At 30.4% G+C, this 20,877-nt stretch overlaps 2 protein-coding genes across 2 annotated transcripts; both read right to left on the bottom strand.

The window, feature by feature from the left end:
- Nucleotides 1-11,496: 11,496 nt before the first annotated feature.
- Nucleotides 11,497-12,462, bottom strand: LOC139425327 (protein FAM200A-like). Its single transcript, XM_071179325.1, has one exon. The coding sequence runs from the start codon at nucleotides 12,460-12,462 to the stop codon at nucleotides 11,497-11,499; it is 966 nt and encodes a 321-aa protein (XP_071035426.1).
- A 38-nt stretch (nucleotides 12,463-12,500) lies between these two features.
- LOC139425326 (zinc finger MYM-type protein 6-like) lies at nucleotides 12,501-13,145 on the bottom strand. Its single transcript, XM_071179324.1, has one exon. The coding sequence runs from the start codon at nucleotides 13,143-13,145 to the stop codon at nucleotides 12,501-12,503; it is 645 nt and encodes a 214-aa protein (XP_071035425.1).
- Between the last annotated feature and the right edge of the window lie 7,732 nt (nucleotides 13,146-20,877).

Below are 20,877 nucleotides of genomic sequence, written 5' to 3'. Positions count from 1 at the left end.
TTTTTTCCTGTTCATTGTAGAATTTTTTATATGTCCAAGTGAAATGAACAGGAGTAAATAAAAATATGACAGAAACATTTAAATACGTATAATAGAAATAAAATCTAAGATGAAAGAATTGGAATTGATTAGAAAATTTTAATTTTCTGCATAAATGTGCTGCATGAAAAAATTCGCAATCCTATCTCTAATAAATTTTTTTTGGAATAACTTACCACTGTATCAACTAATCGTTTCATTTAAGAGTAGCTAGAGGTCTCCGAGACCAGTTGGGTTAAGAGAAACTTTAAGAAAATCGTCGCGATGACGTTGGAGTGTATTGTCTCCAATACTATGAGAGCTGAACTGTCCGCCATTATGGAGCAAACAAATTCGCAAGTTACGTTATGTTAGTATTAACCTGAGAGCTTGAAGACTAATCAGATACTTAAAATTATTGATACGGATGGTTGTGCGGCTGTAAATTGTACAATCAGTTCAAAAAAAGGCTTTCGAATGTTCAGATTTCCTTCAAATTTGAAAAGAAAGAAGAAATGGATAATAAATTTTCACCACCATTAAACGATGTTTCGCTTTGACTCAGTGCTTTTGCCAACCTCACTTATTGACATCAGCAGATGGGGTTATTATGCAAGTTAATATAGTTAATATTATTTAACGATCAATGACAATAAGCTAAAAAATTAATTTCAATTTATCAAGTAGTTATATTTATTTTCACTATCATTAATACTTTGTTTTAACAGTATCGGTGGTATCGTTACTTTTTTTATTGAAACTTTTTCCATGCTACAAACATCGATACCGTTTTTGAATATTATGTCACTATATAAGACAGGACTTAATAGTTTATGTCTAATTTTGATTTGCAAATGCCTAATTTGATTTGGAAAATGTCTAATTTCGTTTCTAGTACAGTTTGAAAAAACAAACAATAACTTTTTAAAATAATTATTTAAAACTTACAACATAACAATAACATTTCAATCACTATTTTATGAAATACAAATCGTAGACGTAACAAGACTTAAAAACGCAATCATTAAATAAGACATTTATATATGAGTGTTCCAATAAGATGAGCTCATGGAAATAAAATATTTAAACTATTCGTTTGTTTTGACTTTGTATTAATACTTTGTGATCAAAAGTAGTTGAAATATATGCATAAAACCAATGAGATTATATCCAGAATGCATACTTAATGTTTAATGCATAGAGCTCAGGAACATTACTTCGATATCTCACATGTTTCATGGCCTTGGAAATGTAAATCTTCGGTATTAGAAAACAATTCAATGTATCCATTCTTTTGATTTAAATATGTTTTTAAAAATATGCGGAACTTGTTCGTATGTACTTCCAGGAAAAATGTAAGGCAATTTAATAAATATTTCATATTCATTGTTTTCCAAAGGTAAATATTTATGCATTTCTTACTTATAAAATTAAACAAATATGCAAATATTGAGATGAACAAAGCGTTTAATTCATGGAAATCTCAGATTAAAATGAAAATGTTGAAAAATAACTTTTGATTTAAATAAGTATTCTTTTGTTTCATTATTGAATTTTCCAAAACATTTTCAATATTTCATCACGAAGTTTAATTTTAAAATCGTTCTTTTTTTGATTAAAAGAAGAAAAAATCTGCGGGAAACCGTAACGCTCTTAAATCTTTCTATTGTTTTATCAAAGTTTTCTATCGCTCAAAATATAGATTACAAAACTATACCATGTAATTTAATAAAGAATAGGGATTTTGATATTTTTTAGAGTGAAAAAGCGTGTTGAGCGTTATTCAAAATATTTTAAAAGCTGTCTTTTAATGAATTATTTTTTTTTGTAATTATAAATGCAGCATAGCGGAACTTTATTTAAATTTCATAATTTGTTTGCAATTGGATTAAATGAAAATATTCTGTATTTATATGAAGAAGTTATAAAGTCTAAAATTCGTAATAAAATTTTTAAATTTTTAATAATAAATAAAATTCTAATTAATTTTAAAATGTGCGAAGTGTTGATCCGTATATTAGAATTGCGTTTTAGGCAAAATAACATTTTTTTAAAAAAATTCTTTAAAAACGTTTGTAAATATTTTATAAAAAATGAGAAGAAAAAGATAATGGTTAAGGCAATTTATAAAATATAATGCAATATCATGGTAATTTAAAATATAATTAATATCGTTAAATTTATTTTATTTGTTAAATTTATTAAATTTATTTTACTTGTTATTATGGGGTCTTGTGAAACTCTGTAATTACTGAATTTAAAATCATAATTTTTTATGAAAACAAAAAAAAAATAGTTTGGTTAAAAAAAACTGATAAAAACATTAAATTTAACTTAATATAAATCTCTTTTTGAAACCAATTCATTCTTACAGAAAATGACAGAAATTTTTTGTTCTTGTTGTTGAAATTTCAATTAATTTTGTCAAAAGAGTGTTTGCTTAATATCGTCTCTTGGGACACCACATCAAAGGAAAAACCGGAGTATTTTGATTCTCGGAAATGCTAAGCAAAATTAGCATCAAAAATGCGAAGAGCTCCCACTTGTCTTTCGATGAGCACTTCAATTAATTTTAAAGAAATAAATTAAATAAAAATAAATGCGTTGAAGTAAAGCAATAAACATTACAGGTGATTTCAAAATCTGATTCGATTTTTTATAACATAAAAGATATTGAATGTTAAAAAAAAAAGCAGAAATAGCTCACTTATTTAAAGTCATATTCCGTAAATGGTTATGTCATGGAATAATAAATTGCAAAAAATAAAATTTTGGAAAAAAAAATGGTAAAATAAAAATAATAAATAAATAAATTACAGAAAAATAGAGGCCTTTTTATCGTCAAATCGTTGTAAAAAAATCGTTTCTGAAGTATTTTTATTTTTTTAAAACTAATCTAGAAATGTATTCAATTCGAGGGGAATTAAAACTCCTGTCAACCTACACTGCAAAAATTCCTGGTCCAACTGTTGGTAAAAAGTACCAGCATTCAGAGTGCTTGTACTTTTTACCGTAAAATCCATGATACGGAACAAAACATTACGCCATTGACTATTAGACTGTAAAAATTACAGTATAATATTTTACGGTAAAAATGAGTTTTAAGTTAAAATGGATTTTAAGGATGAAGCACCCAAAGTGCCGGTACTTAATACAGCAATTGGATCAGAATTTTTTTAAAGTGTATAAAATACGATTATAAAAAATGCAATTTAGAAAGCAATTAGAATACAATTAGAAAAATTTATAAAAAAACAACTATTTGATGATGTAAATGAAAGCTCAGGAACAAAAGAAAATTTCCTCGTTTGGTAGAATGGGGGGGGGGGCTTCTTCTACATTTATCATGGTGGAATGCATTAATGTTCTCCATTTCTTTTAAATCAATATTTCTCACACATCCTAAGATATATTTAACAAATTTCTATGCAGATGGAGCCAGGGTCGGACAGGGAGAGTGAGGCCCAGAGGGGTACTTGAAAGGAGCTTTTAGAAAAAATGAAACTTTCAGATTTTATTGAAATCTTAGTAAAATGTTATCGATCTTATTATTCACAACTTGATTTACTCAATTTTTAAGAAATTTAAAATATTTGAAAAGTTGAATATTTTGCATTCAATTTTTAAATGCTTTTAATTGATGCAGTAAATGTGCCAAACTCTAAATTATTGTAATGGATTAAAGACATACTTTTGTTAGTTCATAATTTGATTATCTATTTAATACATTGAAGGAAACAAGTTAATTTTGTTTATAATTAGTCAATTTTAAGAACATATTATCCAATTATGTGCCTTCTAAATAATGAAAAAAATATATTTTGCTGAAATATATAAATGCTGAAGAAACAAGTTTAAATGTCATTTTGCGTCAACGTATTTTTCTTTTTATTTTTCATCCATTTTTTAGGAAAGGGCTAAACTTAAGGGGTCCATTGACCTCAAATATTTTGAGAATTGGGCTCGTCCTGTAGACTCTGCACTTGCATTAAACGGAGATATTGTTTGCAACAGTTGTTTCAATTGAATCTTTCTATCATGGCTTCAACGGGGCTTATTGATTCAACGTATAAATAATGCTGTTTTAAAAGATTTTTAGTGCATTTTTTTGTTTTAAATTTACATGGGGACCCAGAATCCCCTTTTCAAAGGGGCCCAGCTGGTGATCTCAATTTTAGGGCCAGTCCGACCCTGGATGAAACTTAGCAGCTTCTATTTAAACTTTCACACCAGTAACTGATGAAACCTTTTAGGAAGCTGGTCTCTTGCCTGTATATTCAGTCACGCAGTGGACTGATCGTTAAGACACGTTTCCCAGCAGATCACTGAAGTCAAGCATCACTGGCTGCGGTCACTGTGCTGGTGGCACTTGGTTCAGTCTGTGCTGGTGCACTTGGTTCAGTCTGTGCTGGTGCACTTGGATCAGTCTGTGCTGGTGCACTTGGATCAGTCTGCGGAGGGACCGAAGGTGTGCAATATTGGTCCTCGTTAAACTGTTCTACCTTAAAGTGCTCGAATTCGCGTGCAGGTCGTTGGGATACCGAAGCGGGGGTGCCACCTCCTCTGCAGAGGATCAAAATTGTGATGGCTTGTCTTCGGGTCATCCTCATGGATGTTTCCCAGACCGTCGCCAATAACCCATTGTGCAGTTCTAGTGAGACGTAAATTAAGTACAACTTCAACTACCAGTATATTCATATGAAAAAAGATTTTTGGCATAAAAATTGGAAGTGTCTGATCGTATCAGTGTGTGTCCTTCCAATAGTATGTTAACTCGTGTCAATCTTGGGTACTCGAAAAATATGCAATAAGGCAGACGATGGCATCTGATCCCTCACCAGAAGACGCATTTAAAATTTATTTGCATTATATGAGGGTGAAGCACTCAGATGAATGCAGTTGAAAGCAACAAGCTGCCGGATGATACGTTAGAGAAGCAAATCAGCTAGCCCCCGAAAGCCGGATATACTTGAATAAGGATATGCTCTTTTTTAAATTATTTATATTGCATTTTTCTAACAAACGGCAACAATTAATAAACATTTTTTTCATTGTTCATCTAGATTAACCCATTAATTCATTTTAAAATCGGTATTTCGTTTGCCCTTAATTCATTTTAAAACCGATATTTAGTTTGCCCTTAATTCCTTTTAAAATCGGTATTTAGTCTGCCCTTAATTCATTTCAAAACCGATATTTAGGTTTAGTTGTCCCGCTGTAGGAGAGAGTTTCAAATTTGTCTCTTTGTTGGGAGAGTATTAAAAATGTGTCTTTGTCGGGAGAGGTGGGGAGAGTTTTAAAATTATGTCTTTGTAGGGAGAGCTATACAATTCTGTCTTTGAAAGGATAGTTTTAAAATTGTTTTTTTAAGGGAGGGTTTAAAAATTGTTTCTTTTTGGGGAAGGCTCTAAAATTGTTTCTTTAATTTTTTTTTAGCAGAAAAGTTATAAATCTGTCTCTTTTTACGGAAGCTCTAAAATTATCTAGCTGTAGAAAGAGTTTTTAAATTTTCTTTTTCTGAGGAGAGCTGTAAAATTGTCTCATGGTAGAAAGAGTTTTAAAATTTTCTCTGTCTAAGAAGGACTCTAAAATTGTTTCTTTATAGAAAGTTTTAAATTTTATCTTTCTAAGGAGAGCTGTAAAATTGTCTCATTGCAGAAAGAGTTTTTAAATTTTCTCTGTCTAAGGAGGTCTCTAAAATTGTTTCTTTGTAGAAAGAGTTTTTAAATTTTCTCTTTCTAAGGAGGGCTCTAAAGTTGTTTCTTTGTAGAAAGAGTTTTTAAATTTTCTTTCCTTAGAAAAGGTTCTAAAACTGCTTTTTTATAGCAAGAGTTTTAAAACTTTTAGTAGGGTTAGCTCGAAAATTGTATCGTCTTAGGGAGGGCACTGAAATAGTTTCTTTGTATAAAAAGTTTTAAAATTTTCTTTTCTGAGTAAGGTCTCAAAAATTGTCTCCTAGAGAGAGTTCTAATTTTTCTTAAATTTTTTTTTATGAATTATTTTAAAATTGCTCTTTATTTCGTACTGCTCTAAAAGCATCAAAAGCTTATAAAAATAATATTTTTCCGACTTAAAGTTTACTCAAATTTTTAAAAAAAATATTAATCTCTTTTAAATTTTTATAATTGCAACACGTAGAAAAAATTCTTTCCGTAATTTTCATTTTCTTCCGTAATTTTCATTTTCAAATAAATCTTGACAGTAGTGTTTCGCTAAGTTATAAAGAAAAGCATTGAAACCTACATACATACTCCTGTCATTTTATAACCCTCGTTGAACAGCCGACCCAATTTTTGGGTTTACGATTACTTATGTTCAATTACAAAGCCTTGTAATTTTGAACCCAATCCAGAAGACAAGGGAACTCCTGTATCAAGTATTGGAAGAAGTTTACCTTCGTGGAGGACTTTTTGATGGAACCAACCCGCATTTGCGTTATATGGAGAGGAAGACCACGAGAACCTCCCACGGTTAGCCTGACGGTAAAGGGACTCTAACCCATGATCCGTCTACCACTGAGGATATTTCACGTGAGCACTGTGGTCGGTGCAAGCCGGATGCGGATTTGCATCGACCAGCTATAAGTGGGATTCGAGCCCGGTCCACCTCATTGGAAGGTGAGTGCTCTATCCCCTGAGCCATCGCGGCTCATGCTCCTGGCATTTGGGGTTATATAAGCCACTTTACAATTTTAGACATCAATTAATTTAGGACCATTTTTACAGCCAAATTAATTTTTTGTAAAACTTGGACTGACATTTATTTACTTACATTAAAGATACCGATTATTTATCATTAATAACAGTTTATTTTAATGTGTCTGTGAAATTAAAAATCACTCTTTTAAGGGGCCTTTTATTCGAAAGAACCCTTAATTCATTCCCATATTTATTGTCTGACCCAACCAGAAACAGAAGTTAATTTCATTGATAAAAACTTTGTAGTCTTTATCACCTACTGCAAGTAACAAGAGGGAGTTCGAAAACATTGGGAAAAAATAAAAATAGAAATAATAATATTTTCAAAAATGTTTAAAAAAAACTTCAATTAAAAATAATAATATTTCGATGATGGTTGAATTAAAAAAAATATGATAAAATTATCTCAAGCGGAATCTGGGAAAATTATCATAAAGTAAGTGAATTTTAGAACTGATCTTCAAAACAAATATGACATTAAAATACGAGATCCAGAACTTCACTAAAACATTCAGCTGATGGATGACATGCAAGTTAGAAAACTAACCGAAAAGTTATTTATTTATGCAACACTACAACCCGCTGTGAAACTTGGCCTGGTGAACAACATCGTTCCAAACTTTCCTATTTTTGGCTTTCAACTTACAGGCTTCTTACTTTTAAGGTGGTTACGTCTTGGGTACTATCATCCTCCTATATCTTTTTCGATCTTCTTTGTGGTTGCAAGATTTCCATTTTAAAAGTTTTCTTAAATTTCTATTATCATTTAATCTTTCAGTGTGCCCCAAACCAGGTCAAACGTCTGGATTTAATAAATCAAATTATGTTTTTTTTTGTTTGATTAAATGGTCAAGTTCACTATTGTCCTTATTCTCCACTGTGTATTATTTAATTCAATTGGTTCGTAAAATTTTCTTTTCGACTATTAGTATGTTGGATTTGTCTTTATTTGTTAGGGTACAAGTTTCACTGCCACGCATAGCTATAGGTTCGATAACTGTTTTATTGATCTTTAACTTTATTTTCTTGGTAAAAAGTTTGTTCTTGATTAAATATCCAGATAAATAGAAACATTTTTTTCCTTCTTGGGTTCTGGAGTTAATATCTTCTGATATATTGTTAGTATCTGATATATTGTTAGTATAAATGAACCATGATAAATAAAACTGGAAATTCTTTCGAACTTATAGTTATCTACCTCAAGTGCTGATGACATAGTGGTAAATTTTGTTCGTACCATAAATTTTGTTTTTTGTTCATTAATAACGAGGCTTACTTCGCTGCTCTTATGACTAGTGAAGGAAATTAAAGCAGTTCCATTATTTCTACTCAAAATGATGATATCATCAGCAAAAGCTGAATGGTTTTAATGATAATAGAGCCTCTCAAATCCAGTTAGCCATAGAGCCTCTCAAATCTCAGCCAGTTGAATATATAATGTCTGAATTATATATTTAACTGGCTTAGTAAAAATCAAAGGGGATTAAGAATTCTCTTGTCTGATACACTAACTATAGCAGCATTGATAAAAACAAGCATCCGAAATTTACCTGGTTTAACTGCTTATGTTTTACATGACAAATAATAAAAATTCTAAATTCAGTGTAAGCATATAAATAAAAACAAAATTTGATTGGCTAGACTAGTAGACAAATTTATTTTTGTTAAAATCAGAACTTAATCTTACGGTCTGTCCTTTCATGTTTATGGAAGGAAAAAACTATTTTTTTTTAATTTATGAAAGTTTTTTTAAGTCTAAATTAGAGTTTCGAAAAGCTTTTTATATTTGACATAAAAAATAGCTTCGCGCATTTTTTCTATCAATTATGTTGAAAGAAACTAACCTGAATAAAAAAAGGAGATATTCTAATAGTAAATGCATTTGACAAAAAGTTGGAAATAAATTATTCTGGAATTCTAAGGTAAGGGAATATTTAAGGATTTAACAAAATTTTTGGCGAACAGAATTGTTTAAAATAAAATGTATCCAAATATCTGGAAACAAAATTACAGAAAAGTATTATTTATTTAAATCAAAGAATAGTTTATTAGAAAATAACGGAATTTCTGAAGAAAAAAAATTGAGAAAAAGAAAAATTACATTTCTTTTAGAAAAAAAGCTGTTTTGGTTTTGTAATTAGAAGTTAAAAAAAATCTTACTAAGGAAGGAATTTATTCTAAAATATATTTGTTTTTGATAACTAAATTTGCAGGCACAATTCTTGCTACTTAGCATTGCATTACTGAAATTTTTATCTGTTACAGGTATGTATTTCATTCGAGTTAACATTCAAAAAAATATGTTAAGTTAACTTCAAATTTCAGTTAACTTCAAATTGAGTTAACTTCAAATAAGTAAGAAACTTATTTGAAAAAAAGTCTAGTCATACATATATTTTTTAAAAGCAGAAAAATATGTGTTATTTTATTTCTTTCATTGTTATATTTATTTCAGTTGTAAATAACGTCAAAATAATACCGTCGAATGTACTTCACACTTCGATAATCCTGCAATAGAAACTCTAACCTGAATAAAAAGGAGATATTCTAATAGTAAATGCATTATCAAAAAGTTAGAAGCAGAATATTCTGAAATTCTTATGTAAGAGAATATTTAAGGAATTAACAAAAATGTTTGGCAAGCGGAATTATCTAAAATAAAATGTATGCAAATATCTAAAAACAAAATTACAGAAAAGTATTGTTTATTTAAATAAAAGAATAGTTTATTTATAAATAACGGAATTTCAGAAAGAAATTGAGAAAAAGATAAATTACCTTTCTTTTTGAAAAAAATAATGCTATTTTGTTTTCGGAATTGCGATTCGAAGTTAAAAAAAACTATATTAGGGAAGGAATTTATTCTAAAATTTATTTGTTTTTGATAAATAAATTTGCAGGCGCAATTCTCGGAGCTACTTAGCATTACATTACAAAAATTTTCATTTGTTATTAATTAAATATTTCTTAGTTTTTCATCTGTGTCATTTGAGTAAACTTTTAAAAAAGAATATTAATTCGAAACTTATTTGAATAAAAGTCTATTCATATATATTTTTTTTAAAGCAGAGAAATATGTGCTATTTTATTTCCTTCATCATTATATTTGTTTCAGTTGTAGTTTAATATAATTAAAGGTATTTTAAGGCAAAATAAAAGTAGGATATTGCATCAATACAGCTTCTGCTCATTCTGTTTTAACATTGAACGCATTCGTGACCACCAAGGTTTACAATTCTGCATAATATTGTACACAACTTCTTCCGTTAAGCATTGTTATGATATTATAAAGCATGAGAAATGTTGGAAAAATATGCGGCAGGCTTTATAATTTATTACAGCTACCTGTCGGCTATCACTTTAGCAGGGTAGGGATTTTGCAAACTGTTTCCCCTAGACTTTTGGACTGCTTTGCGACCATCAGTGACCACTGCTCTCTGAACAGTTTTTAAAATACAATAGCTTTAGCAAAAACTGTTTGGTGTTTTGGTAACAGTAGGAATGCAAACTTTTGTGCACTTAGTTATAAGTCATTGGTGAAGTAATGGACACAATCGTCAAAATAATTTTACTGTAAATTATTATATACAAAAATCAAAGATTCTGCAACATTATTAATTTCCTTGCGCGAATTGCGTGAACTTAATAAATAAAATAAGAAACTTAAAATAAGGAACTTAATATGAAAAATAAGTACTTATTTACACCTAAAATGAGGTATAATTTATAAATGAAATATACAGTGTTTATTGAATTTCAAATGTTGAATATAATTTATCTATCCATAAACAAAAAGGGAATGGCACATCTTACTGTGGCACTGTGTTAAAATGGCACATCTTACTATTCAAAAAAGTTTTTGATTCTTATGACTTAATAACAGCAATCATTAATTAATAAAATCTATTTTTTTTAAGTGGAAATATGTTTAAATAAATGAGTTCTATAATTCCGTATAAAATTTGTTTCGATTAATTATAAAACTTTCCCAGATATGCCGAAATACGCAAAAGAGGAAATTTGCTTCTAAGGCCTTAAGCTTTCCACCGGTTTCCGAACTAAACTATTGGAACCCTATTTTAAAGGTTGCGACTACCATCTATATTTTGACTGCCAAAAATATAAATATATTAAAAAAGAGGTATTTTATTTGGTAAAGTACGTTTTTGTGTCTAATACTTTAATTTAATTAATAGTTAGAACTAATTATATAGTATATTTGTGGTCAAATCTTTGAGCCCTTAAGATTTGCACTTAGTTTTCGATTCGAGTTTAAAATTCGGTCATTTTAACAACTGTCAGAGTGATGTCTTATTAGTAGTTTTGCACATTATACACATATTAATTCATCTCCCATAGAAAACCTCATACTGACCATGATTGAAAGTTTCAAGTATTTTTCGGTTTGCAAGGAAATTCTTTCTTTATGTTTTTAGTTTGCTTAATTTTTATTACTTTTATGTGTTTAAAAAGTAAATGAAATAAAAATTGGGTCTGCATTTTTTGATAACTTTTCACTTGCACCCGGATGATCGAAAAATTTCGAATTTCAGTAGCGTAGAGCAGTGGTGCTCAAATTTTTCTCGACTGCGACCCCTTTTGTAGAGAAAAAATTTTTGGTGACCCCTAGAGATAAATGTTCACCACAAATACGATGTATATTTAGCGCATTTCTTTCGTTTCATCGAATAAAAACATCATCATATTTGACTCATATTAATTTTATTTATAATTTTAAGAAAATACTTTTTGTATAACACAAAAATCAGTAAATTGCCCTTTAATGAGATGTATGTGGCTGCAAATTTCTAATTATCTCATCGATGTTTGGATGTATGTTGCTAATTGCAATTCGCATATCATCTTCAGGATTTAAACGCGAGCTGTATTTAGTTTTTATTGAAACTAGTTTGCTAAATCCAGTTTCACATAAATACGCTGATGCAAATTGTATTAACACTCGGATGGCATTCTTGCATAAGACGGGATATTGTTTTTCCACGGATAGCCAAAATTTTTGGCAAGGCTGAGTCTTAAATTTATTTCGAAGAGTATAATTACTAATTAGATCTATCAATTGCTCTTTCTCACTAATTTGAAGAGTTGAACTGCATATGTCAAAGGAAAATGGATCACGAATCCAACCAAGATCGTTTCCAGGAAAATCCTCGAATCTTCTCGAAAATTTTTTCTTTAACTTTTCAATGTGATTGGAAATGATGTTTTTAAATATAAATATATCTATATTATTTTCCTTGATGAAATCGTTAAAGCAAGGGAACATGTCGGTGTAGATTTTATTCAGTTCAGTTTGCCAGAGACTAAGCTTATTCTTAAAAGCTTGAATTTTACTGGCTGCAGTTATGATAGTTGAATTCTCACCCTGCAAACTCAAATTTAAGTCGTTAAGTTTTTCGAAAATATCAACTAAATAACTCAGCTTCCCTAGCCAAACTTCATTGATATAATAACTTTCCAATCTATGCTTCTTCTTGATTAAAAACATGTGCACTTCATTTCTCAAATCAAATATCCGTCGTAGTATTTTCCCACGTGAAAACCATGTGACTTCGGTGTGTAACAGTAATCTCTCATACGATGAGCCCATCTCATTGCAAAGTATTGAAAAGTGACGGCTGTTGTGGCTGTTGCATTTAATGTAGTTAATTGAACTAACAGCGTCTTGCAATATGTTGTGCAACTCTTCATCCATATCTTTTGAAACAGGAGCTTGCCGATGAATCATACAGTGATTAAATATCATATGAGTCGCCACCTTCTGAATTAAGCCTCTGAGCCCTTTATTCGAATCTGTAATGCTGCAGCACCATCAGTACAAACCGCAACACAGTTTGCCCAGGTAAGGGACTTTGTTTCAAAATATTCATTTATTACTTCGAATACTTTTTCTCCAGTTGTTTTCCCTTCCAAACTTTTGCAACATAAAAACGTTTCTGTTATATCTTCATTAAAAATAAACCTAACGTAAATAATTAATTGCGACATTTTAGTAATATCGGTAGTCTCGTCCAGTTGTAAAGCAAATACAGATGAATTTTGTATGCGTTTTATGACTTCTGACTCGATATTTCGTGACATTTCGGAAACCCGCCGAGACACGGTATCTCTTGATAATGGTATTGTTTTTAGTTCTTTTCCAAATTTATCGCCATGCATAATTGATGTCTTCTTAGTTGCTGCAGGAAGGATAAGGGATTCTACAATTGTATGGGGTTTCATTGTTTTTCCTATTAGATAAGAAACTTCTAAAGAAGCTCGTAATGCTTTCTGAGGTATTGTTGTTAATTTCTTTAAATGTGCACTTCGAATTTTCAGATTTTCAGCTCGTCTTTGAAAAAAATCGGCATGCTTATTTTGAAGTTCTTTATGTTTAGTTTCCAGGTGGCTTTTCAATTTAGCTGGTTTCATGCTCTCATTTGCTAATTTTTCGTCTCAAATGACACATATCGAGCATTCTTCATCAACAACACAAAATGTGAAACCATACTTAATTTCGCATTGTATTTTCTTATTTTTTTAGATCGGGCATTTAGTTCAGTATTTTGCGACTCCTCATCAGTATTTGCTCGTTTGTTAGCTGAAGATGTACCTGGTGTACGTATTACTCATTTATCCATTATGAAGATAGGGGTTAAATTATTTAAACTAAAACAAATAATATATAAAATTTTATCATTTTTTTCGAGAAATTCAATAAAATTAACAGAGATCTTTCTTTAATGATAGTACATACCTGATAACAAAAAGTAGCAAAGCCTGATAAAAATAAAAAAAATTAAAATTACACTGTGTGGTTATGGATTACTTCAATACTTATTAAATAAATGAGCAAGATCTAGCATCTCGCAAGCACATTTAATGACAACCTAACGAGATACACAAACACAAACTGAAACTAAACATAAATTCAAACTCAAACTAAAACTAAACAGTTAATAAACAGTCACAGTTAATCTGGCTGATGCCACATACACAACGTCACATGATAAAACTCGAGGATAAACTAAAACAATTGCAGGCCAACTGCTACATGCTATGGCTACATGCTAATGCTAATCTCGAGCTCGGCACCTACTCTAGTTACGGTTAAAAAGTTTGCAGCTGCTTACTACATGTTATTCTGATAGGCGATGTTTTCAAACGGATAATTTTGTTTTCAATAAAAGAAATAAATTAGATAATTTCTGGGCTCAAATCTGCCGTATTTCATAAGATATTAATGTTATTATGTAATTCTGGGGAGTTTGGAGTGAAAATTTGTTTTAGTTATTTTGTTATTTATTATTAAAAAAGGTGACATGGTTGCTAGATTTTGACTATCTCGCTTTTTTGGCAGTCTTGATTTGGCCTCTTTCCATTTGTTTATTACTGTTTGTTCGTGTTACAAACTGTGCACCATCTTACGTTGGTGTTAAGACTTTTAGTATTGTAAACACAAGTATTGTTAGCATTGTAAACATAAGTAATAAGTAATCAAATACATTGTTTGCAAGAATCTCAAAACACAATGATGCCAAATGCCTTTAAAATACAACTGAAACAGTAACCCAAAAATTTAGGCAGTCCCGAGCTTGCAGCGTTCCCTAGTGTAGAAAACACCATCCATAACTTCATGCGAAAACTTCACGCGAACACTTCACGTCTTCACTCTGACTATCAGATACACCGCGTACCTCGCCATCTGGTTGGCTAATCACGGAGGCGAATTTTTGCCCTTTCCCTGCGGTTAATGTCTAGTCAAATAGGCGTTTTTCAGTAAAACTGGCGAATTACCGCGAAGAGGGCGCTATCTACCGGAGTGAAAAACTTGCGTCTTCTTACTTTACATACATTACGCATTACGGTCAAAGGAAGAGTGAACAGCATGAAATTGCAATTAAGCAGTGAGTGACGGCGCTTTACTCTTTATATGTACACTGTATGGTTTGCAGCATGCAGGGATGGTTTGGTTGGTTGGTGTCGTATCCTCTAATGAATCATATTTCATGGTGTGCTTGAATAGTTTTTGTTATTTCTATGGCATTAAAAGAATACAATCCTCTTCTGTAGGGTAGTTTAAGAGGTGAAGGCCTGCAGCGACTGCAGGGCAGTTAAAAACATGATATGGTGTCAGTTCCACATTAAGACAGTTGCCACAGTTTTGATATTTTCTAGTCCCATCTGTAGAAATTTTCATGTTTTTATGATGTTTTGTTCTTAGTCTGATGAGAGTAGTGGCTGTCTTTCTATCGATGTCAAGATTAGTTATTTGATCGTGGGCTTTGATTTTTAAAGGGGTGAATAGTCTTGACTTTGCAAAAGCATTTGCATCTGCCAACGTGGTTGGGATTGAATTTTGATTTAGATCTCTGGCATTTTTAGCCAAGGAATCAGCTATTTCATTGAACTCTAGGTTTACATGGGCGGGAATCCACTGCAAGAAGCAATTTTTCCGGAGACGTGAAGTTGTCCAAGTTGTTCTATGATATTCAGGATAAGGCTTGAGGTACCTTTGCTGAGGGCCTGTAAGGCAGACCTACAGTCGCTGAACATGGTGATATCACTAAGCTGCTCCGAAGGTTCAAGATTGATGTACGTTTCGATTGCCGTAGAAATGGCTATCAATTCTGCCGTAAAATTAGATGCGATTTTTCCAGCACCAGTTGCAAACTCTCGTTTTTGATCATCAGGTAGGAGCAGTACCACTCCCGCACCTCCGTTGGTGAAAGTGGAGTCAGAAGATCCATCAGTAAGAGCATGCAGGGATAATACATTTCAAAAAAATTTGGCGACCCCCAAAAAACTTCTGGCGACCCCTAGTTCGCGCACCACTGGCGTAGAGTATGGTGCTTCTAAAAATGGGCAGAATACCTTGGAGCCTTTACTGGTTATGAAATTTTTCATTTTCCTATTATTTCTTATTATTTTCTTATTATTATTTCTATTATGTCTTACTTATTAGATACGACATATAAAATGTCACTTTTAAGTTGTTTTCCTTGTTTTTTGGCAACATAAAAAAAAATCACCAAAATAAGAGGAACTCTCGATTGTTAATTCAGGGGACTGTTTAAAAGAAATTTGGGTCCGTTAACGGACCCTTCACAAAATATCTTAACTTAAAAACGGACCCTTCACAAAATGATTTTTCTTTTAATCGGACCCTTCACAAATTTGTTTATCGTCATTATTATTTTGTTAATCGAATAAACCCTTTCCAGGGCAGAAAACAAGAAAGATGGATGTAAACGAATTAAGTTTTGTCTTCGGCAGACAATTCTTCCATTATTCGTCCGAAATTAATATTCTGCGTTCAGCAGTATAGGCTAAATACCAAATATTTGTATGTTGCATCTCTAATTTAGAAGCAGCAATTGTTGTTTATTTTTTAAAATTTTATTTTTTTATTTATAATTTTACAGTGTTGAGCATAATCTTGTATGTCTTTACCATTTAAAAACTCCTTGAAAAAAGTTTTTTTTCGCAATAACGGACCCTATTTGCACAAATTCATAAAAGTGGACCCTGTGGTTGAAAGAATGTGAGTAATTTTTTTCACAATTTCACGAAAAACGGACCTTTCACAAAATGTCTGGACAGACCCCTGTAATTTTTATCCACGAATTTACTCAATACAGCGTGAGTGCTTTGTGTCAGCATTTTAAATGCGAAACTCGTATTATTATAATTTTCTGATTTATTCAGCATTTATAATTTATTATTCGTGAGAATGGACTCGATATTACTGGGTCATGTTGGGATTCCAGTTACTGATTTGCTAATTTTGTCCCCAGATCTGAAATTATTCCTTTAACTCTACATATTTCTTTTTCTGACATGAAATATATTTCAGACAGTTTGGCTCAACATTATTGTTTTTTGGACCTTAAGCCATTAAGCTTCACATTCAATTTCATTGTTGACAACTAAACATGTCTTTTTAAAAGTTCGAAACGCGTAAACATACTGTAAGTGTTTTGAATATATGCAAACAAAAAAATCCTACAATAATGTTAACCGAATCTAGTTGAATGCTAAATCGTGGCATAAGTAAATGCCACGATTAAGCAGTTAATCTGGTTCAATACCCACGCTTGACGTCGCTTGTTGGGACTCAATTGTACACAACACAAATAATTTTAGATTTTTAGTTTTGCACTGAAATTGTCCGGTAGTCTAGTATTATTGATTTTTGAAGATAGTTTAGATGGACTTGTGAATCAGTCACTAGATTTCATTTGAGAAATGTCAGAATTTTGTTTACATCATTAACCATTTCATTCTCCTAATGTTAATCGAACTTATTGTATTTTGTTGCTTTATTTAAGACAAATTAAAACTTTTTTACAAAATTAATTTTCTCTGCAATTTGAATTTGGTAATCACTTAAAATATGTTATGATTTATATATTTTTTTGTCTTGATTTTTTTTTTCATAGAAAAAGGAATAAAAAAGCTAGATTTTTTTTCTGCCTATCATTAGTGCCAATTAGGCTAATAACCACGAAATGACCAAATATCGAAATAATAGTGCCGGGATATCCTGGTCGGTAGAGCGCTGGACACCTGTCCGAGAGTTCGTGGGTTCAAATCCCGCCGGAAAAAGACGTAAAGTGACTGATGCATGTAAAGTGACTGAAAGTGTAAAGTGACTGATGCACGTTAAATCTGTCGAGTCGCAAAAGTCCTTCATGTTCCCATAACGAATCAATACCTCTGATGGTACTGGATTGGAGATCGGTAGATCTCTGATTCAGGTCAAAATTACGATCTGTGGATGAATGAATGGATGTATGAATGGGTCCACCCTATAAACGGGTGCGACGTATGGTGTGGCAGAATTCGAATTCTTGGCCATAGATGGCGCCACTGAAAAACAAGAAACACACACTCTGCTTTAAATTTGCTCGGTTTCACAAAGCAGGCTTGCTTGTATGGCAAGTAGCATTAGAAACAACAACAACATAATCGAACCTATTGTATTTTGATGTTTTATTTAAGACAAATTAAACATTTTTTACAAAATTAATATTCTCTGCAATTTGAATTTGGCAATCACTTAAAATATGTTATGATTTATATATTTTTTTCTTGTCTTGGATTTTTTTCCCACAGAAAAAGGAATAAAAAAGCTAGATTTTTTTCTGCCTATCATTACTGCTAATTAGGCTGGTAACCACGAAATGATCAAATATCGAAATAATTTTTTTTTAGTTTATTCAAATAAATTGATAAACATATGGTTCAAGTTTGAGACGTCTATTTTGTTGTAACGCGTTATATCGCATTACTGTCAATTCAAGTACTTATCCATACATACCCCAATAAATACAAAATATCGAAATGAAGTTGTTTAAATTTTTTCCTTAGAATCTAACTAGAAATACATGGTCAAAACTTTGAAACTTCCTTATCATGATAGCAGCTTGTCCTTTAACATTATTGTCAATTAGGGTAATTATTACTAATTACCCTAACAATTACAAAATATCGAAATGACACTATTCTAGTTTTTTTTATTAACCTTACAAAGAATAGAGAGGTCAAGTTTGATACGTTTTGCTAAAAACTTGTTTCTTAGAATTACAGTCATTTAAGCTAATTATACCCGAATTATTCCGATAATTATAAAGTATAAAAAAAAAAACTCTTTTCATTTTCCTACTTTTTTTAAAAATATAAATAACATAATTCTAATTTTTAGCTTTCTAAGTTAATGGGAAGTTAGAAAATGAGTTATGAGTCAGTGAGTGAGGGTTTCGCCTTTAATATATAAAGAGTGAAACGTCATAATATTATTAAAAGCTATACCATGTTAAGAGAAGTCGTAGAGCATTAAGTTCATGGGGCGAACGAATGAGGCTACTTAGTGTACTAAGTATCTATTTAAAGTTCTTAGTATGAAGAATACTGAAATGAATTACTGGAATTTATATATTATATGAATTACTGGAAAGGATTTGAAGTAGCCAAATTAGACTAAATGTGATTTTTTTTTTGAATTTTTATTTATTTATTTTTTTAATAAAAATTTGAAGTAGCGAGATGTGAATCTACTTTGTAATTTTTTTTAAATAAAAATGTCGAAAGACCAAAGTGTCGAATACTTCGCTGCTTTTTAGTTATTTTTTCAATATGTACGATCTGTATCAACAACGGTAAAAAAAAAAATTCTTCGTTTAATTAATTTCCGAGTTTTAAAAGTTGAAAACGTTTTGAAAAATTCAGTAATGAAACAACAGCAAATTTAAACGTTTTTATCTTAAAAATAAGAATTCTATAAATTAAACGCAGTAAGTTTTTTTCACTTTCAATATTCATATGTTTGCTGGGTTTAGTTAAAGCAAGTAATTTGCAAAATTCGTCGAAATAAATTGTTTTTCAATAAAAAATGAAAGAAGGAATTTATTAAATTTTCTTACATCTCTTTCTCGCATTTTTTTTCAAACTGTTTCGCCTAATTTTCAAAGTATCTCTTAGTTGAAAGAATGAATACTTTGAACGGTTTTCGATTTCATAAAATTTGCATTTACCAGCATGCAAAAAATACGAAATATCAAAGAAGCTTTCGTAGTTTTTCATTCATTATGTTTTATCGCAGTCTAGATTTAATATCATTGATTTTATGTTTTGTTTTTTTCCGCCTTTGTGCATTGAAAACAAAATATTATACAAATTATTCAAATATTACTTTGTTTCTCTTTCACAGTGACGTGAAACATTTTTACTTAAAAAAGGTTCTTATGATTCATTTTATTTATTCAAATTTTTTTAGTACATATTGTAAATAAAGTGAAATATTCAATTTGGGCTTGTTTTTGCAAAAGACTGTTTCGAAAATATTAAAATGTACTGTATTGCTCTTTGAAAATAATTATGACAAAGTCTTCTCATTCTTTTTAGCTTTTTTTAAACTTTGTTTTCAATCGAAGATAAATTTCAATACAAAACAATATGGAAATAAGATATTTAAGTATATAAAAATACATAAAAAAGGAATTTGGGATCAAAAAATGTCGACAAAAACGTTTTTTAACGGATTTCTTTTATTTTTACATAACGTAAACTAATTTGCTTTCGGCAGTTTGTATGGAACACAATTTCGATATTATTGTAATTTTTTATTAAAATAAAATACAATGATAAAAACTAAATATTCGAAAAAATCGTGCAATTTTTAAAAAAAATATTTAATTCTAACATAAAACTATTATTACATATCAACCTCAAAGATTACCGCGCAATCTTATATGGTTCGCTTTGCGATTTGCAAACAAAGCTGGATTTGTGAACAAAGCTCGTTCATTTCACCTGTTGATAAGGTAAGTATTGTTATCAAAATGACATTTGATTCATTGGCATGAATTTTGATAATATTGTATTTTTTTAATAAAATAAAATACAATGATAAAAACTAAATATTTAAAGGCAATCGTGAATCTTTATAAAAAAATATTTAATTCTATCATAATACCATTAATACAATTGAAACGGTGTTTTATAAAATAATTAAATTCTAGTGTGCTCCACACCTACTTGCTAATCAACCTCAAAGAGTACTGCGTGATCTTATATGGTTCGCTTTGCGAACAAAGCTCGCCTCGCTCGCTAAGAATAAAATCTAGTTTTAAAATATATTATTGTTTTCGACAGCATAAATGATTGACAAAACTAGATAAAAAGATAAATAATTATAGAAAAGCAGTTTCTTCATTTCCGAAGTATCGCAAAAACTACATATTTGATGTACATACATTACTACATTGAATGATGCTATGTTCGATATATACTAATATATTCAATGTGCATTTGATGTATATTAGTATAAGTACACAAAAATACGAGAAATCCTGATAAGTAAATTTACTAATATCATTGCTACAGATTAATATTTTTTTTTTTACATTTCAACTGTTGATAAAGTAAATATAGTTCTCAAGATGACAAGAAAATTTTCCTTATCGTTAATTATTTAATTTGTGTCTTCTTAAACGAACCATGATAAAGTAAATTAAATTTTACCTGTACTATAAATTAATACTCTTACACCATTTCCCCCTTGATAAAGTGGTGTGCATTTTCTCCTAATTGAATATTTAATAAATCTCCCATACGAACCTTAATAAACTAAATTCAACTTTAGGAAGTAAAAATGCTATGT

This window comes from Parasteatoda tepidariorum, chromosome 4 (assembly GCF_043381705.1).
Source record: "Parasteatoda tepidariorum isolate YZ-2023 chromosome 4, CAS_Ptep_4.0, whole genome shotgun sequence".
NCBI lineage: Eukaryota > Metazoa > Arthropoda > Arachnida > Araneae > Theridiidae > Parasteatoda > Parasteatoda tepidariorum.
The sequence above is the reverse complement of the archived record's forward strand: the minus strand, read 5'-3'. Positions and strand labels throughout refer to the sequence as shown.